Genomic DNA, 16,205 nt, shown 5'->3' with positions numbered 1-16,205 from the left:
GTATAGTTTACAACCAGGATATTCTGAATCCAGCCACAAACAGAGTTTACATGGGTTTTCAAGTTCATACTTATGGGTAGGAACTTCTAAAAATGTAAGACTTGCTATGTAATTGTTAATTTAATGTTAATAAATCCTTCATGTTGATCTTTAACTCAGTTTTAAATCTGAATGAATGTTTCTCTGTGCATAGGTTTTACCCTGTAAGAGTGTTTATACACAACTTTTGTGGTTAAAAAAATATATATGTAATTCTTTCCCATGCCTATACATCTCAACTATCCTTATACGAATGTAATTTGTTTAGTCAAATCTGTTTGAAATCAGAAATTATATAGGCAGGTTGTATCTCTAACTATACAATAGTTTCCATTTTTTTTCTGGGATTTCATTTGACTGATGCTGTGGTTGCAATAGATAAAAAAGGGCAAACAGTTCAGAGTCTGGTTTTCAAAACTGAACTGTTTGCCATTTCCTAAAGCAAGAAGTGATTCTAGGAGTAAGTGTTCATTGTTACTAGAACTCTATATATTCCTGTTTTCTGAATTCCACTATGCCAGTCAGTTAATGAGTCAGGATTTTGTGGTATGTAATTGTAATTTAATTCAATAATAACTTAGTATGATTGCTGCCTTTAAAAGTAGTCCTCTCCAGAGGTTTCAACAAAATTCAACAAAAAAGATCTCAGCCTCAACAGAAATATTTGTATGTTATAGTTTCGTAGTGATCTATTTCCAGCAAAATTCTGTTCTAGAGGTGATTTCTACCTTTTTCTTTTTTTCTTTGTACTGTAGAAATTATTGTTCTTTTCACCTGGCCCATTGTGATGACATGCTGCTGCTCCACCAGAGAAGATCACCTTCTCCAATGTCCCTCTATTACCATGATCAAATTAAACTCAAAGCAGGTATTCTCATCCTAGCTCCGAAGTTTACTGTTTCTGTTCCAAACCCGAAAACAATCTTGTGCACCCAGAATGTGTCTGTAATATTATTTGGTCTAATAAAAGGTTATTTTCCATATAGCCCCTGGCTAAATTAATCATCTTTGCATCAAATCATCATCTGGGAATCTTCCTTTGCCCACAGTATTATCTTCTGCTTACTGATGCTCAGGTCATACTGGACTCCAGTTTTATTTAGTGCAAGTACCCTGTGGCTCCAGAGCTCCCCTGCTATTAATAATAATTTAAAATGCATACTGATAGACAGTTTTAATAGGTAGCTCATGTTGCTAGATTTAGGGATATGGAGAGAGAGCATGTGTGTCTTCTGATTCTTTGATTACTTGACTCGTAAGTTAATTTGAAGAAAAAATGGGATCTATTAATTTCAGTGGTTTCTACAGTGAAATGAAACTTGAACTTGATCCTGTTGTGTGGCAAGCTTCCCACTGAGGCCCTTTGATACTGGAGTGTTGTTTGCAGTCAAAATCAGTAACAGTGAATTCATGTTCATTAAAAGAGAGATGGTTTTAATTATACAGAAGAGGAACAGGAAATTAACAAAAGCTTGTTGGTTTGGTTATTATGGTACTGAGATATGTTGTATCCACGGGACAGCAAAACTATGCTAACCCGGTTATGCCGATCTGTATCAGAACCTGGTGTTCAATTAAACAGCCATATGTTACATACGTATCTTCTGTTTGGGGGAGTTTTTATTGTACTTTTCATCTTCTTTGAAAAGAACACTTCTGTATTATACATCTGTATTATATATATTGACAGTTGTTCACCTGTGACTCTTTTTTGATTTTTTTTTCCCCATGGTCTGCTTTTATTTTCTCACTGTAAACAATCTGTGTGTTCTCTTAAAGCATATGAACAGTTGGATGTCGTCTGTAGCATGGCTTCTATTATAATCCATTTATTGCATTATCTTTTAATATCAGCAGTGTAGTTCCCGTGTAATTTCAGTCTCAGTAGCATAACTTCATGGAGGCAAAGTCTGTTGTCAGAAAAGCAATTGAGTTATAAGATGTTACCACGGGTTGAATAATTACTTTTACAGCTATTGAAATCTGTTTTGTGCTTTAGAACACACGTTTTGTCATAGTCACAGGATCTTCCCCCAGTAGTCTTCTAGAGAGTGAGCACTTCTTTAGTGATTGCAATTTTAACTTTACTGCTTTCAAACTGGTGGTTTTTGAATGTATAGAGAGAATATATTTTTTTTTTTTTTTCTCAAAGTGTAGAAAGAAAAGCAACCTAGAAGTAAAATGAATGCACAAATTCAGTTATCTCATTTGCCTATTCATCAAACTTTGTTGAAAGTTAATTTTCATGGTTTTGGTAGATGTACTCTTTTGAGACTGTGCTTATTTTAAAAATATGGTGGCTTTTCCCTGGGTATACTCCCGTATGCATAGCACATTCCTAGAAGTACCAAATGTAAGAGATGTTGTGTTTGAGTTGGGATGAAAGTAATTCTGTACCACTGTCCTTACGTGGTCACAATTCACATGGAAAGCAAAGTAATTTTATCAAAGTGCAAATTGCATGGTTGGCAACTGTAATTTTATGCAGCATTAACACTTTTGACGTTGGTGTGATTACAGTTGGGGCTGTATTTATTTTCCTTCTGTCTTCATATGAATTCCACTTACTTTGTTCAAACTCAATCTTGAATTTTTGCTTAGAGAAAATTGAGTGCAGCAGCCCAACATTTATATCATATTGTGTGTTAATTAATTGTGTGTCTACAATGAAATAAAATTTAATAAATATTCACCTTTTAATTTTAGCTTTGCAAGAAACATGGTAAGCGTACAGATAGTTTTGATAGTTAATTTGAAGTTAATCTGTTGATAGAAGAGCTCCTTACTAAACTTTACAGAAAGTTTTTTAAAAAATAAAAATGAGTAATTCTTGAAGATGTTTTTTAGAGTTTGTGATGAGCTTAGGCTGAGTAATATGCTGAAAAAGGCATTCTGTATTTTTCTCCCATTCTTCAATAGATTATCCTTTTGTTAGAGAAGATGAGATCTTTTTGTTTCCATGTGCATCAGCAATGATTAAGTAAACCCAAGTCCTTTTTTTTTAAAGCTAGACAGAGGTTATCTTGTTTTGATTAATAGAAGCCATGCTTGCTATTTAAAGATTTAAGATTATCTGCTTCAGCTGTTTATCAAAAGGATAAGCAAAGTTATTAATTCCAACTTCAGACAACTTGCAAATGAGTAGTTAGGGTCCTCATTTTCTTCTGCTAGTTTTAGCATTAACTTGATGTGGTAGAGCACAAAGAATAATACCATTTACTCCAGCAGCAGCTGGAGTATCCTCGTATCCTTGACTCTAACAAAGCCTACTGTGATTTTGGCCTGAAAGCAATTCCATTCTTCAACTTAATCTAAGAACCTGGTATTTGAGGCACAGAAAGATACAATCTATTTCCTGAAGAACATAAAATGACAACACAAAGCTAGAGGACTTGTGGATGAGACTAGTTAGGGACTTTTATAGCAGGAACAGAGAACTGCAGATCAGTTCCTTGCATGAAAAATGAGACATGAAAAAGAGACCAAAAAAAAGTAAAAAAAAAATGAATTGTTTAGTACAGGCAAATAAAAAGAGAGAAAGAAAAAGGAATAGACTTGCACACAGTATAAATCATGAAGGGTGGTGAAACTGAAAATGAAGATCCTGGATTTTCTGTGATAAAAAGTAGAAGACTGGAATGAGGAAAGATAAAAAATAAGGATCTGGAGAGGTGAAATATTGTCAACAACCAAGAATTGCAAAGATGTGAATTATGGATGAAAGAAATATTTATAGGTCAACAGAAATAAGAAATATTTCCACTTCTTCAGTATTTATATCCATACGTTAGCCATGAGCTGTGAATCTTTATAATTCTATTTGGCCTGTGCACCTTGCCTTGGACATCACCTGCACTCTTGCTGCAGCAGCTTGTTCATGGACTCTTACGTTAAAGATGCAGCACTTGTTTAATTCTTCCAGTTTAATGGAAAATTGAGAAATGCTAGTTTGAAATTCTTTTTTTTTCAGTCAGGAAAAGTTTTATTTATTTTCTATCTTCTTCCAAATCCAGCAATACCAGTGACTGATCTTGTTTAGCCTGTAACTTGAATCATCGTTCCTTAGCTTCCACAAAAAGATTTTATTTTTGATAGCTTCATTTTTCTGTTAGAATGAATCTTGCTTGTGAAGCCTTCGTTACAGAAGATAATTATTTCATTAAAGGCTTTCAAAATCTCTGCATTAGCTTTCTTCTGGACTTGATCAATGGGCAGACAGTCTAGTGAAATAAAATTCAAATGAGATATTGCTAGTAGTTACAGACAGTCTGGAAATACACCATGGAGCCACCTTCCTATCTCTGGTCCCTTTAGTTGAGCCTTGTTCTTAGATGTGAGAGGCCGTAAAAAGTGGAACCTGAAGGCTGATTATACTCGGGCAAGGCAGTGTGCAATAGGATCACGAACAGTGCTCTAGCCTGTTGCAAATTCAGTGTCAACCTTTGCCAGTTTTTGAGGTCTTTGAGCAAAGCTGAATTTCTGAGACAATGTGGAATGTAGATCTGTTGGAAGTGTGAATGTGGGCAGGCTTTGTAGTTGATACTGTAATGGAGAAAGTGAATTACTGAGAACGCACCACTGAGTCTCATGAGCAAGCAGTGCATGAGGGAACAGCTCATCTTCACTTGCATGTTACCTCTCTTCAATCAGTCACTACTTGACTGGGCAATCTTTATAGAGTTACGCTTTCCTTCTATGTTGACAGATACAAGGTGTATATAATGAGTTACCAAATAAACTGAATTTGCAAAGCACGAGTATTTCTGTGGCATTGCGTTGTCCGTGCTACTTGCTGTCTTGTCTCCCCTGGCCCAACTGTCCTTTCCTGACCTGTGTCCTCTCCAGGGCTCAGACGCCACTAACAGCCACAGCTTGTTAGCAATTGGGATGTGTTAGTTGTCTTCTGGGAGTGCATCTTCTGGTGCAGTTTCACCTGAAAAGGATCCAGTTTGTGTGTTCCAAGACTTTAAACTAAGGGTATCTGGGAGATTCGCTTCAAAAGTGCAATTCTGATGTAAAATAAATTGACAATGTAGACACAGCCTGTGCACTCTCAGTTTCAGCGGTGAGGCACAGGAGAGGCTGGTACAGGCTGTATTTTGCCTGCTCCTGCCTTCTCCTGCCTGGCAGGGCAGCTCGCGTTTCCCAGGAAAGTCCTTGGGTGAGAAGAGCTGTCATGCCTTCCATATCCTCCTCGTTCTGAGATAACATGGCTTGGGACAGTGACAGTTTGGTCTGTATATGCAAAGCACTGTGCAAATATACAATCCCTTTAATATAAAATGAACATTATATTTTGCATTGTTTTTATTTTGGCATAAGCTTATTTTCTGTTGCAAAGTCAAGAGCAGTGCAACTGAGCTTTAAGAGCCTTTTCTTATGAAACCTTTGAGAATTGTTCCACACGGATTGAAGTAGAAAACAGAATTGGAGTCTCGTGTAGAATCAAAGCAAACATGACTGAAAGGAAGCCCAGAAGCTCGCTGCACTTGATCTGCTGCCCAAAACAAGATGGGCACGTCAACATGGTGTTCTTAACTATCTTTTTTCCCCCCTGATTTTTTTTGCAGGAGTTTTGGTGACACATATTTCTTGATACCTGCAGATGTTGTATAGCACTACTTCACTATCCTTGAAGTTATATCTTTTCCCCACTATGTAAACAAGATATTGCTTGTTGCAAATTAAGTCTTTTTTCCTTGCCAGTCTAAATACAGAAACAATTACTCCTTTACTCTTTCAGAAGCCTCTTGGTTATTTGAAAATTTCTTGACAGGTTCTGTTAGCCCAAAGGCTTTATTTAGGGCTGCTATAATTTATTTCTTTGGCTTTTAGGAGAATATATAAAGAAAAAGCAACTTTCTGTCTAATTTCCCACTGATTGATAATAGAGTTTGCACAAAATTAATATATCAAGGGAAACCTCATGTAGTGTGTTTTGTGTTTATATAAGAGGGTGAATTGTAATCAGTCATTCTGATCTTGGGTTTCTTTTAGAGAACAGAAGGCATATTTGCCCCCTCCATGAAATGAAAGCTTATTGATATTAAAAAAAAAAAGTGAAGTAAAAGATAGATCTGGAGCATACCTCCATTATGTTTGCAATAACCTCTAAAGTTATTTTGTGAAGCAATGCAAAAATTATAAACTCCTTTTCCTGGGAAGGAAGAAGAGTACAAAATATACTGCTATGATTGTTTATACATTTAAGTAATTCTTGAAAAATTATTGTTCGGAGAACCTATTCTAGTTGGGAGACTAATACTCACTGTTTTGGAATCATTATGTTGATGTTTCAGGCTTCCCACACGGTCTTACAAAGCTTGGCGTCTTCCTTGTTAGGAAAAGTTTTATTTTGCAAGGGACATCACTGCCAGGATATTATAAAACCACCATGAATCTCTTGTAATAATGGATAAAACGTGCATACTCCCCAATATATGCATTTTCCCAAAGGAATGAAAAATGTTTTGTGACTTTACACATTTAGTTTCACGATGCAGTGATCTCAGATGGATTGTATCCTATATCAAGAGGAATATGAAGAAAAATGCTGACCCATGTGGGTTTTACGTGATTGTTATACATGATTTCTTGTGGCAGCAGAGTCTTGGTGCCCCAGTCAAGGCCTCAAACCCCTTTGTACTGCAGATTCTAATATGGAGGCAGAACAGAGCCAGACCCTTGAGATGATCATTATATTTGAAGTTTTGACAAGACTGCAGGTGACCGAAGCAGGTGTTTGGAGATGTCAGGAAGCAAGCGTGTTTTGGCGGGCAGCCTAAGAATCTCAGAAGCCCCAATACAGCTATCTAGCTAATACCAGATATAGACATACACAGAAAGACCCCAACTAAAAGAATTAATTAGTTTGTTTAAATGTAAAGTAGGTAGGATGTAATGCACTGCTGAATAAATTAGTGAAGAGTTTAACAGAACAAAAAGAACAAGTTGTGTTGCTTTTGCATGGCCCAGCTCAAGAGTTAAAGGTGAAACCTAGTAAATTTTTTGCTTGTTCTGTTTTAGAACGTCAAGCGTGTACATCTATGGCTGGCTCCAGTGTCCTTCCCTCCAACGTGGCTGGTATCAGCAAAGAGCTGGTGGAACTGCAGCACCTCATCCAGTTCCCGGAGGAGGTTGCCAGCATTCTGACCGAGCAGGAGCAGGAGCTCTACCGGAAAGTCTTACCCATTGACTACCTCTGCTTTTTAACCAGGGATTTGGGTAATGCTGAATGTCCAAGCAAGATGCCATCTATTAAAGCTTCCATATCTGCTACTATTCTTTCTTCCCCCAATGGTGAACATAATGCTGTAGAGGATCTTGTGACAAGGTTTAATGAGGTAAGACAAAACTTTTTAAAGGCTTTTCATAAGCGTTATTACCTGATTTGTGTGTTAGTTATTTCCTTTCTCTCTCAGAGTTGAATTTAGCTGTAATGGCGAATTTGTAAAACATAAGTTGACCAGGGGATTTGGCTAAATGACTTGCACTGAATTTAATAGAAATTATGTGACTCATTTGCTCAGTGAGTTTGGAAAACTGTGACCTAAGTTTATCTTGCACATTGTAAAGTAAACAGGAAGAAAAAAATCACAGACTTTTATTTCGTTGTATTTATAATGACAGTATGGGGTATACTTTGTGTCAGTTTATTATTTTGTTCAGGAGCTGGAGCTTTATTTATTTGCTTTGGATTTTTGTAGACTAAGCATGATCCCAGGAGTCAGCAAAGAATTATTATAAACTAGAAGTTTCTGTATTCTGTATAACTACACTAATCCGCACTATTTATTGTTTTCTTTAATCACTGTGTGTGCGTTGAATATTGTTGTACAAAGAAGTGTCATTTGGCATGACACATTTACATAAGCCAAATTGTGAGGTGTTTGCTAAAATTTTACTTTATTTTTAGTAAGGTGATCTTCTGATGAGTTTAATAGGAAATTAATCAAGGATTGAGAAAAATGTAAAAAAAAATCCACCCCAAATACACAACCCAAAACAAAACAAACAAAAAAAACCCCTGAATAAAACCTCAGATTTTAGCTGTGGAAAAATCAACAATTTCTTTCTTCCTTTTTTTGTGTGAAGCATATGCAGTGTTAACAGCTTCTATATTCATAGAAGTGGAATAAAATGAAGACAGTCTTTTACTTTGTTATGCATGGCATTCTTATGCTTTAATAAGAGATTAAAATCATGCAAGTATCAAAAAGACAACACAAAACTAAGTAGACAGAGCAGAATATGTATTAACCCCTAGTGAACTTCCCACTTCCTGAGTAAATAAGAATCAGTGACTGAATATTTAGCATGCGTTGAAGTGTTCCTGTTTCTTGCATGTTACTGGGATTTAAGAACTAAAATAGTGTAAATATTCTTCTCTCACCTAATTCTATTACATGAACATAAAAGTTGCAACTTACAATATTAAGTCTTTAGACAGAGACTAAAAATTGTTTAAATTAGCTCTAGTTACTGTATTTAGGAAAACACTGACTGTTGCATAGCTGGAGAGGAATCTTGCTGCTGACCCAGCTCGGGTCCTCCTTCCTCTGGTGGTTCTCATACGGTGATCACGAGAGCAAGGGCAGTGGGAAAAAGGCGAAGTGGTCAAGTTCTCATATGACCTGGTGGGGGACAACGCCAGAGCAGTTTGTCGGGGCATTTTGCAGTTAGCTGTAGAAATTAGATTCACCGTCGTGTGTTCTGACACCGAACAGTCACAGGATTGAAGAGCGCGTAGGTGGTGAAGAAGTCTTGTCAGAAATGACTGAGAATATTCCATATCAATGAGGATTTTAAGATTCAAGTTGCCTTTTTGTAAAATAGTCGGCAAGTTAGAGGTTTGTGACTTTGCAATTTTTGTAGTCTAGCATTACTTGTTTGGTAATGCTACAGGGTAATTTTTCAGATAATTTTCATTAATTCCTGAATATCTGGTGCATAGATTATATAATATTTAGTGCAATGGATTATTCTAAGTATAATCTGGAATATTTTTTTAAAACATAAATGTTATGTGTTTAAATGGAGTTATTGTAAAATAGTTACTGCTTGTAATAAATCACTGTTTTGCTATCTGCTTTATCTCATGGTGGAGAGTATCAGTTGCCATAGCCAATCACAAGTGTGAACTTTCAAAATGTCTTTGTTTATAAATGGCAAGAAAATTCTTGTGCAAAGAGTCATGCTTTTGTTGGCAAAAGTCAGTGAGCACTTGCTGATTTTTTTGGCATTGCTTATAGAAATACTGAGGTGTATTTACAGTGTGGGAGCCAGAATGACTTCTAGGATGACAGGCTTCTGATACATAATGGGAAAAAAATAATTTCATGTACTAACAGTGATTATAGTACATAGAGCGTTTTTCATAAAGCAATATGTTTTTAAGTAATTTTTCTGATACTACATCTTGAGGAACGCTTTATAACAGTTGTTTAGAATGACAGTCAATAATTGCTGTTTTGTGACGCAAAGGAACTTCTTTATTTAATAGAAAAAATACTAACATTTTCATGAAAGCTTAGAGTGAGTTAGGGCAGCAGGAGTATTATAAAATTAATTAATAAAAATAATATTAAAATATTTTCAAATTATTAGAATATATTTTTTAAAGTGAGTTTAAGTGAAAAGTAGGGAAAAATTGGTCTTATTGAGGTAAATTTTACTAGTATTATTTACTGTTTAAATTCCAGTAACTCCCAGAAACCTCCATTCATGACTGAAGTTGCAAATTCCCACTGGCTGCAGAGTTCAAGATGAAGTGGTAGATATTGGAAAACATCACATGTTTCCCTTATACTTTAGATATGTTTGCTGTTACAAAACTGTTGTTTTCTAGACGTGAATGGTTTAAGAATTGTTGCTGGTGAGATTACATAGAGTAGGAGTATCTTCTAATTGTTTGTTTAAACCTTTGTTTTTACTATTGGTTAGTGTTGCTTAAGATGAATTACAGTGTTTAGACTTCACTGGAGTCTGACAGGTATAGGAAAGACTTACACAGGAAGAAGCACTTGTGTTGAGCGGTCAGCCCTAAGCCTTGGCATGGAAACAGTCTATGAAAAATTGCAGGACTGAATCAGAAATCAGTTGCCCTCTGCAGTAGTTGGTGCTTGAAGACAATCAACATGGCTGAATGTGCAATAAATAACTGCTGTTATTTTTCCCACTCAGTTCTCATTTGTGGAAAGTCCCAATAGCGGGCATACTAACACTGGATGAAGCCTGTACTCTGCATTTTCTTTTGTCATATTACCTGGAAAAGGTGTTTTGACTTCAAGGACTAGAAGTGATTCAGTGAGCACATCAGTGCTGATTATCCATTAGGAACACTTCCTAATTTTTTTTTTCTGTAGGAAGGCGGGATGACAGTAGCTGGAGCTTTTGCTAGCTCCAGTGTTTCATTATATCTGTAGCTTGTTTTGAAATCTTGAGTGTCTTGCAAGATTTCTGAAAACTATTGAGTCTCTTAGTATGGCAATGCAAATACATTTTGTCAGATACTCTTGTTCTGATATCATAGCATTGTGAGATGAGATGAGATGAAAAGTGTAAAAAGGATTGAAAAAAACCCAACAAACCAAACCACCACCACCAGAAACCAAGTGAAGAAGCATATAGTGAGAAATCTGCATCACAGGTAACTTGACACACAAGGGAGAAATTTGTGCTTGCGCCTCAGGCCAGAAGGACTTCATGTTGAAGTGGGATGCGTGAGCCTGTTCCTTGACAAAGGTTGAAGAGGCTTTTGGCCAGCCAGACATTAACCAGTATCTTAGTGTTACCGAGTGAAAATGCAAAAAGGAAGTAACGATAGGGGTATAAATGTAATTATTTTTTTTTTAAACAGGAGCTCTATTCCTACTTTTAAGGCAAGGTAACCCAAGGTAACCAACTTAGAGGTTTAGGAGAACTCCTTTGTTACGCTCTTTGTGGCAACGTTTCCACAGCCTGTTTACACCTTGCCTGAAGATCTACACAATTTGTTTTTAATCTGCAACAATCTGAACACGGTTATTATAATGTCAGTGGCTGCTCAAGGTATCAGTGGTCTGAGTCCTCTATGTTGTGGAAAAGACACAGTTTGTTTACCTCTGGGAGCTGTGATAACTGCTCACCGTGCCCTATTTTGCATGCCTTCAGTCAGTGCTTTGACCTTAAATTCAGGGGTAGAGCAGGAACTCTACAGCAGCTGGAGATACCACTCACAGATACTGGATGAAACTAGTAACTGAGTGGCTTTTGTTTCTGATGTGTTAAGATCTTAAAAAACTAGACAACAAAGATTGGAGACATAGATTATCCTTATTAATATTCACCAAAGATGGAAATAGATCCTCTTCATGTACGCATTTTTTCTTTTCACTATCAAGAATGATGGGAAAAAAAAATGCAGTAGTAAGTAGTGTAGAGACATGAAAGATGGATAGCACGGATTAAAGCTGCTGTCAAGCACTCCATGAATAGTAGCACAAACATGCAACTGGTAAATCCTGTGCTGCTGCGGCTGGGAAACAGAAACTGCCTTTGTTTAAGAGAGCATGGTTACGGCTTAGACCTGACACACAGTTACTAGAAGGGATTCAGGCATTATGTCTTTTCTTGTGTCTTTTCTTGTCATGGGTTTCCAAGTATCAGTTTATTCCTTGCTATGTTAATAGAGGTGGCTTCCTTGACAAGGAGCTTGAATAACCAATGACTTGTTTCAAAGATATGTTGGAAGAAAGGTCAGTCATGAATGATCTGCTTGAATCCCACAAAATGGAATGAAAGACATCCTTAGATTGTATTTCATTTGTATTCTAAGTTTTGGGTCATTCCAGCTCTCAAGTCTGTACAGAAATTCACAGGAAAATAAAACATTCACAGGAAAATAAGAATCATATAATCTGTTAATGTTGCAGTTTGTCTGCAGGATATACTGTCTCTGATGGAGTTTTCAGGCAGATAGAAGTTCATGTGACATGTAGCCCAGTCACTAAAGATTTGTAATGTATACATATATAGACATGTTTTTTTTCAGGTTTTGCTTCCCTAGGGGTACTATAGAAAGATGACAGTCATGGTGGAGATTGCTACTGAAGTTTGAATAACTTCTGTAATGTTGCTATAGAAAGCCTGGTCACTAATGTTTAAGAAATAATTCATAAATCTACAGGTAAATTAAAAAATAATCAAAGATTTAGAGGGCTTTTCAACATGTGGAGTAGATGCAGTAGACTTGAAAAAGGAAAACTTAAAAATGGTGGGTAACCACAGAAGAACGAGAAATCCAGACAAAAGGTATTACAGAATTACCATGATTATATGCTACACTGCAGAAAGAAGTAATAGCAGTAATAGTAGTATATTTTTCTGCTCTGATAGAGCACTGACTACTAGAAGTTTAGTTTTCATGGATGTATAAAAACTGCAGGAGAAAACTATTAAGGAATTAAGGAGGTCCTGCAGAGGTAACTGGGAAGAACTTAGGGAAATGGTACCACAGTGTGTTTTAGGACCCTGAGAACTGTAACAACATACTTTTTTCCGTATCTCTTTGTTGCCTACTGTGCCGTTCTCTTTTTCATTTTGTTCTTTTATCTGATTCCTTTATGGTATTATGAGTTGGCCCTGCTTCTTCACCTCGAGTGCCATGTGGTCCTTACTCGGTACTGTACCTTTATGGTATGTTGCAGTCTTCCTGGGCACCTGTTTCTTTTTCTTTATCTTTACTCTCCATTTATGCTTTTTTCCTCCCAGCCACCCTTCTGCCTCTTGCCAGCAGAGCAACCACAGAAACACAAGTTCAATGTACATGTTGTAAACATTTATGTTTATGTAAACATTGTAAATATTTTCAAGCATTATTTTATATAAACATGAAAAGAGTCTCTTGTAACTCCATCTTTCTGGCCACAACTTCAAGTAAAAGAAAAGGGGAAAAAAAAGAAAAAAAAAAAAAAGCAACATTTAATTTTCTACGCTGATATGTGTACAAAGCAATTGTGCTGCCTTAGATTGAAAGTTGCACCAGATTGAAAGATCATTAAAACAGCTGTCTGAACGTAGTCCCACTATGGAACTGAAAATGCAAAATAAGAAGTTCAATGCATAAGGTGATTTTTGGGAAAGATTGAATTGCCAAAAAATAGGCTAAGAAGGTAAAAATGTTTGAATTGCTCCAGTATAGCACTGCTACTAGGGTAGTTTCATCATTCACCAAGTCATTTTTCATATTCAGTAAAGTTAATTAAAAATATGGCTATTTAGGACATTGATGATAGTTTTATTTTAGGTGGTTTAAATTTGCAAGTTTTCTTGATAGCTCATTCAAAAAACAATTTTAAACCCTCACTAGCAAAATAGAGATGTATCATTTTACTGAAATAACGGAATGTAAATAAATATTGTACTCTCTCTCTTAGTTCAGCATTTTTTTGCAATGCCTAAATGGGTTTGCATAATACTTTTAAAAAGAAATATCAAACTGTTTCCAGTCCTTGTTTGGGATAGTGTTTAATCAGATTTAAAATGGTAAATGTTCTTTGTAAGGTTATATAATTTCACTCAAGTATGTGAAGGGAACCATCTGTTCATCAGATATGCTGTTTAAAATACTCAGATTTTAAAAATGCACCTGAAAATTATGTTGCATATGATACGAAAAGCCCCAAAATTTTAATAATGACAACTTAGTGAAACCCATGTGAAATATATCAGTTCTGTGTTATATACTGCGATCCTTATATTCATCAGTATACACTGACGGGTTTGTGCACATTACCAATGCAAAGGAACACAGTGTAGCCAGCTATTGATGCTAATGCTGTATACTGCCGGTGTTTAAAAACCCTCATAAATGGGAATCTGCTCCATAAAAATAAGAATAATATCCTTCACCAACACTTTTACTTTGTGGAAAGACTTCGTAGTGTTGTGAAAGATGGATTTTTTTGTGTGGTTTTTTTTTTTTTTTTTTTTTTTTTTTGGGAGGGAGAAATCAAAGTACACTGATATACTAGGAATTCTGCTTTTAAACAAGACAATATATGTTTTTCCCCTCTTACCATAAATACTGCATAACATCTGATGGGGGTTGGTTTTTTTACATGGATTTTTCATGTTCTTCAGATTTTACATGAATTTATTGATTTTTTTCAAACCAAATAGTTCAAACCAGAATGGCTTGGTTAAATGGTTACAGATTGTCCTGCTTATCCTTTGGATACCTGAAAATTCCACTTCTTGTTTTGTATTCAGAGACTTCTCATACACATACTTAATTTTGTCAGTGCTAAAATTGCTTGCTTTCTTACTCCAGTGTAGGCACTAGTTAAATCAGCTACAATTTATTATAGAAAGATATCCATGGCTAATTTGTATGTGTTAGGTATTAGAAAAGGTATGTATTGTAATTTTACTTTGTGATAAAGCAAAAGATTTTACTTGCTAGCAATGGTAAGTGTTAAACTTCAGGTAGACAGCTGTGTTTGCTCATTTCACCTCTGAAAGCTGCATCTCTCAAGTATTATGAAGTTCCTAAAAAATGTAATATAAAAATAGAAGACGTCATTTCTTCCATGTAGCATCACCCAGTGAAGTATGTAGCTTGGGAATTGCTGTAAAAGCCTTATAAACTTGAGAGTGGGGGAAACGAGTGTGAAGCAGTACAAATAACAAAACACTGGGCTTTGCAGGTGGAGATTCTTAATAGTTTCCTCCCTCAATACCACCTCTGTATGAAAGATAAAATATACCACCTTCTGATAAAAGATAAGCAATAAATAAATTCCCATTAAAAAAAAATCACACAATACATTCTCTAGCATCTATATGAAGGATAGTAAATACTTTTTTATATATATGAATTATTATAATCTTGAGTATTGGAAGACTAAAAGAAGAAAAGGAGTAACGTAAATCCATGGCGTATTTAGGGATACAGTTAATAATCCAAGATGCATTAAGCACTGTTCCATCCTGTGTTCTGCATGAAGCAGGATTCCTGTAGAGTAAATGGTAAACAGTCCCGTAGTTTACACTTGTAAGGACTTGAAGGTCATGTGCCATAACTTGACGATCAAGTTCCGTCACGGGTGTCTCTTTTCTGTCCTTCATATTTTATTGGTAAAAGCAGCTGAGCATCAGTAATAAGCTATATCCTGCCCCTGACAAATTGGGAGATTTTTGCTTGCATATAGACCTGATTTTAAATCAGTGGTTGTTCAGTGACTGGGTAATCAAATACACAGGCTCATATTATATGTCGAATGATTGATATAGATTTCTCATGTTTAAAAGTTTAGGGTGAGTTTGTTTAATTTTGGTTAATAAAATCCTAGACTTTAAAACTATATATTTCTTCTAATAATTATATATTCTCCTAGTAATTATATATTCTCCTAATAATTCTGACAGTTGAGTTATAGGAACTTTTCTTTCTAATTGCCTTAAAAAAATACAAATTAAAAAAGAAATCTGAAAATCAGAACAGAATCTCTGGAGCCTTCTGGGAGCATGATGTCCTGATTAATGAAGGCTTATCTGTCCTAAATAAAGGTCTATCATTGCTACAGTTGTGAAAAATTCCAAGTTAAGTTAGTAGAAACATTGAATGGCACTCAGTCACTGACTTCAAAATATTCACAGTATGTTTGAAGATTAACGCTGAGTTGTAGTATGCCTTTCCCAAATACATTAGCAGTATCTGACTTGAATTTATTTATAAACTTGATCAAAGTAAGATAAGCCTAAAAACCTTAAAAAAAAGTTTATTGAAAAAGAATAGATCTCAGATCTCTGCAGTTAAAATAGTAAGAGGTGATAGAAGATGACAATTTAAAGAAACCTAAAGCTTTTACAGATCTTTTTGTATTACTGTGCTTGAGATCATTGCTAAGCTACAGTTTGGCACAGTGTCGTCAGTGCTATTAGGGAACCAGAAAATATTTAAATCTTAAATAAGTATCTATTTAATTTGATATTGTTTAATACTTAATATTAGTATGCAGTAATCCTGAAGGACACTCATTTTTATCTATCTGAATGATGAAAAGATGGATGTTATTATCAACTTGTTTAAGTGGATCGTTTTTCAATTTATGACTTTTCTCGTGTCTTACAATCGTGTGGATTATAGTAATGAAGCCAGGATACTTTTTCTCATACTTTTGAGA

General features: G+C 35.6%; 1 protein-coding gene across 5 annotated transcripts in view; it reads left to right on the top strand.

Annotated features, from left to right (window-relative positions):
* Positions 1-16,205, top strand: part of PLCE1 (phospholipase C epsilon 1) — a 161,117-nt gene that overhangs the window by 93,514 nt on the left and 51,398 nt on the right. For 4 of the 5 annotated variants that reach the window (XM_065639444.1, XM_065639446.1, XM_065639445.1 and 1 more), the window contains exon 4: positions 7,066-7,382. In XM_065639444.1, the coding sequence (XP_065495516.1) occupies positions 7,066-7,382 (317 nt within the window). Of the gene's footprint in view, positions 1-794; positions 908-7,065; positions 7,383-16,205 lie in introns of all 5 variants that reach the window. The other variant, XM_065639448.1, reaches the window with a different exon arrangement.

This window comes from Caloenas nicobarica, chromosome 7 (genome assembly GCF_036013445.1).
Source record: "Caloenas nicobarica isolate bCalNic1 chromosome 7, bCalNic1.hap1, whole genome shotgun sequence".
Taxonomy (NCBI): domain Eukaryota; kingdom Metazoa; phylum Chordata; class Aves; order Columbiformes; family Columbidae; genus Caloenas; species Caloenas nicobarica.
Note: the sequence above shows the minus strand (reverse complement) of the source record. Positions and strands in the feature narration are given on the sequence as shown.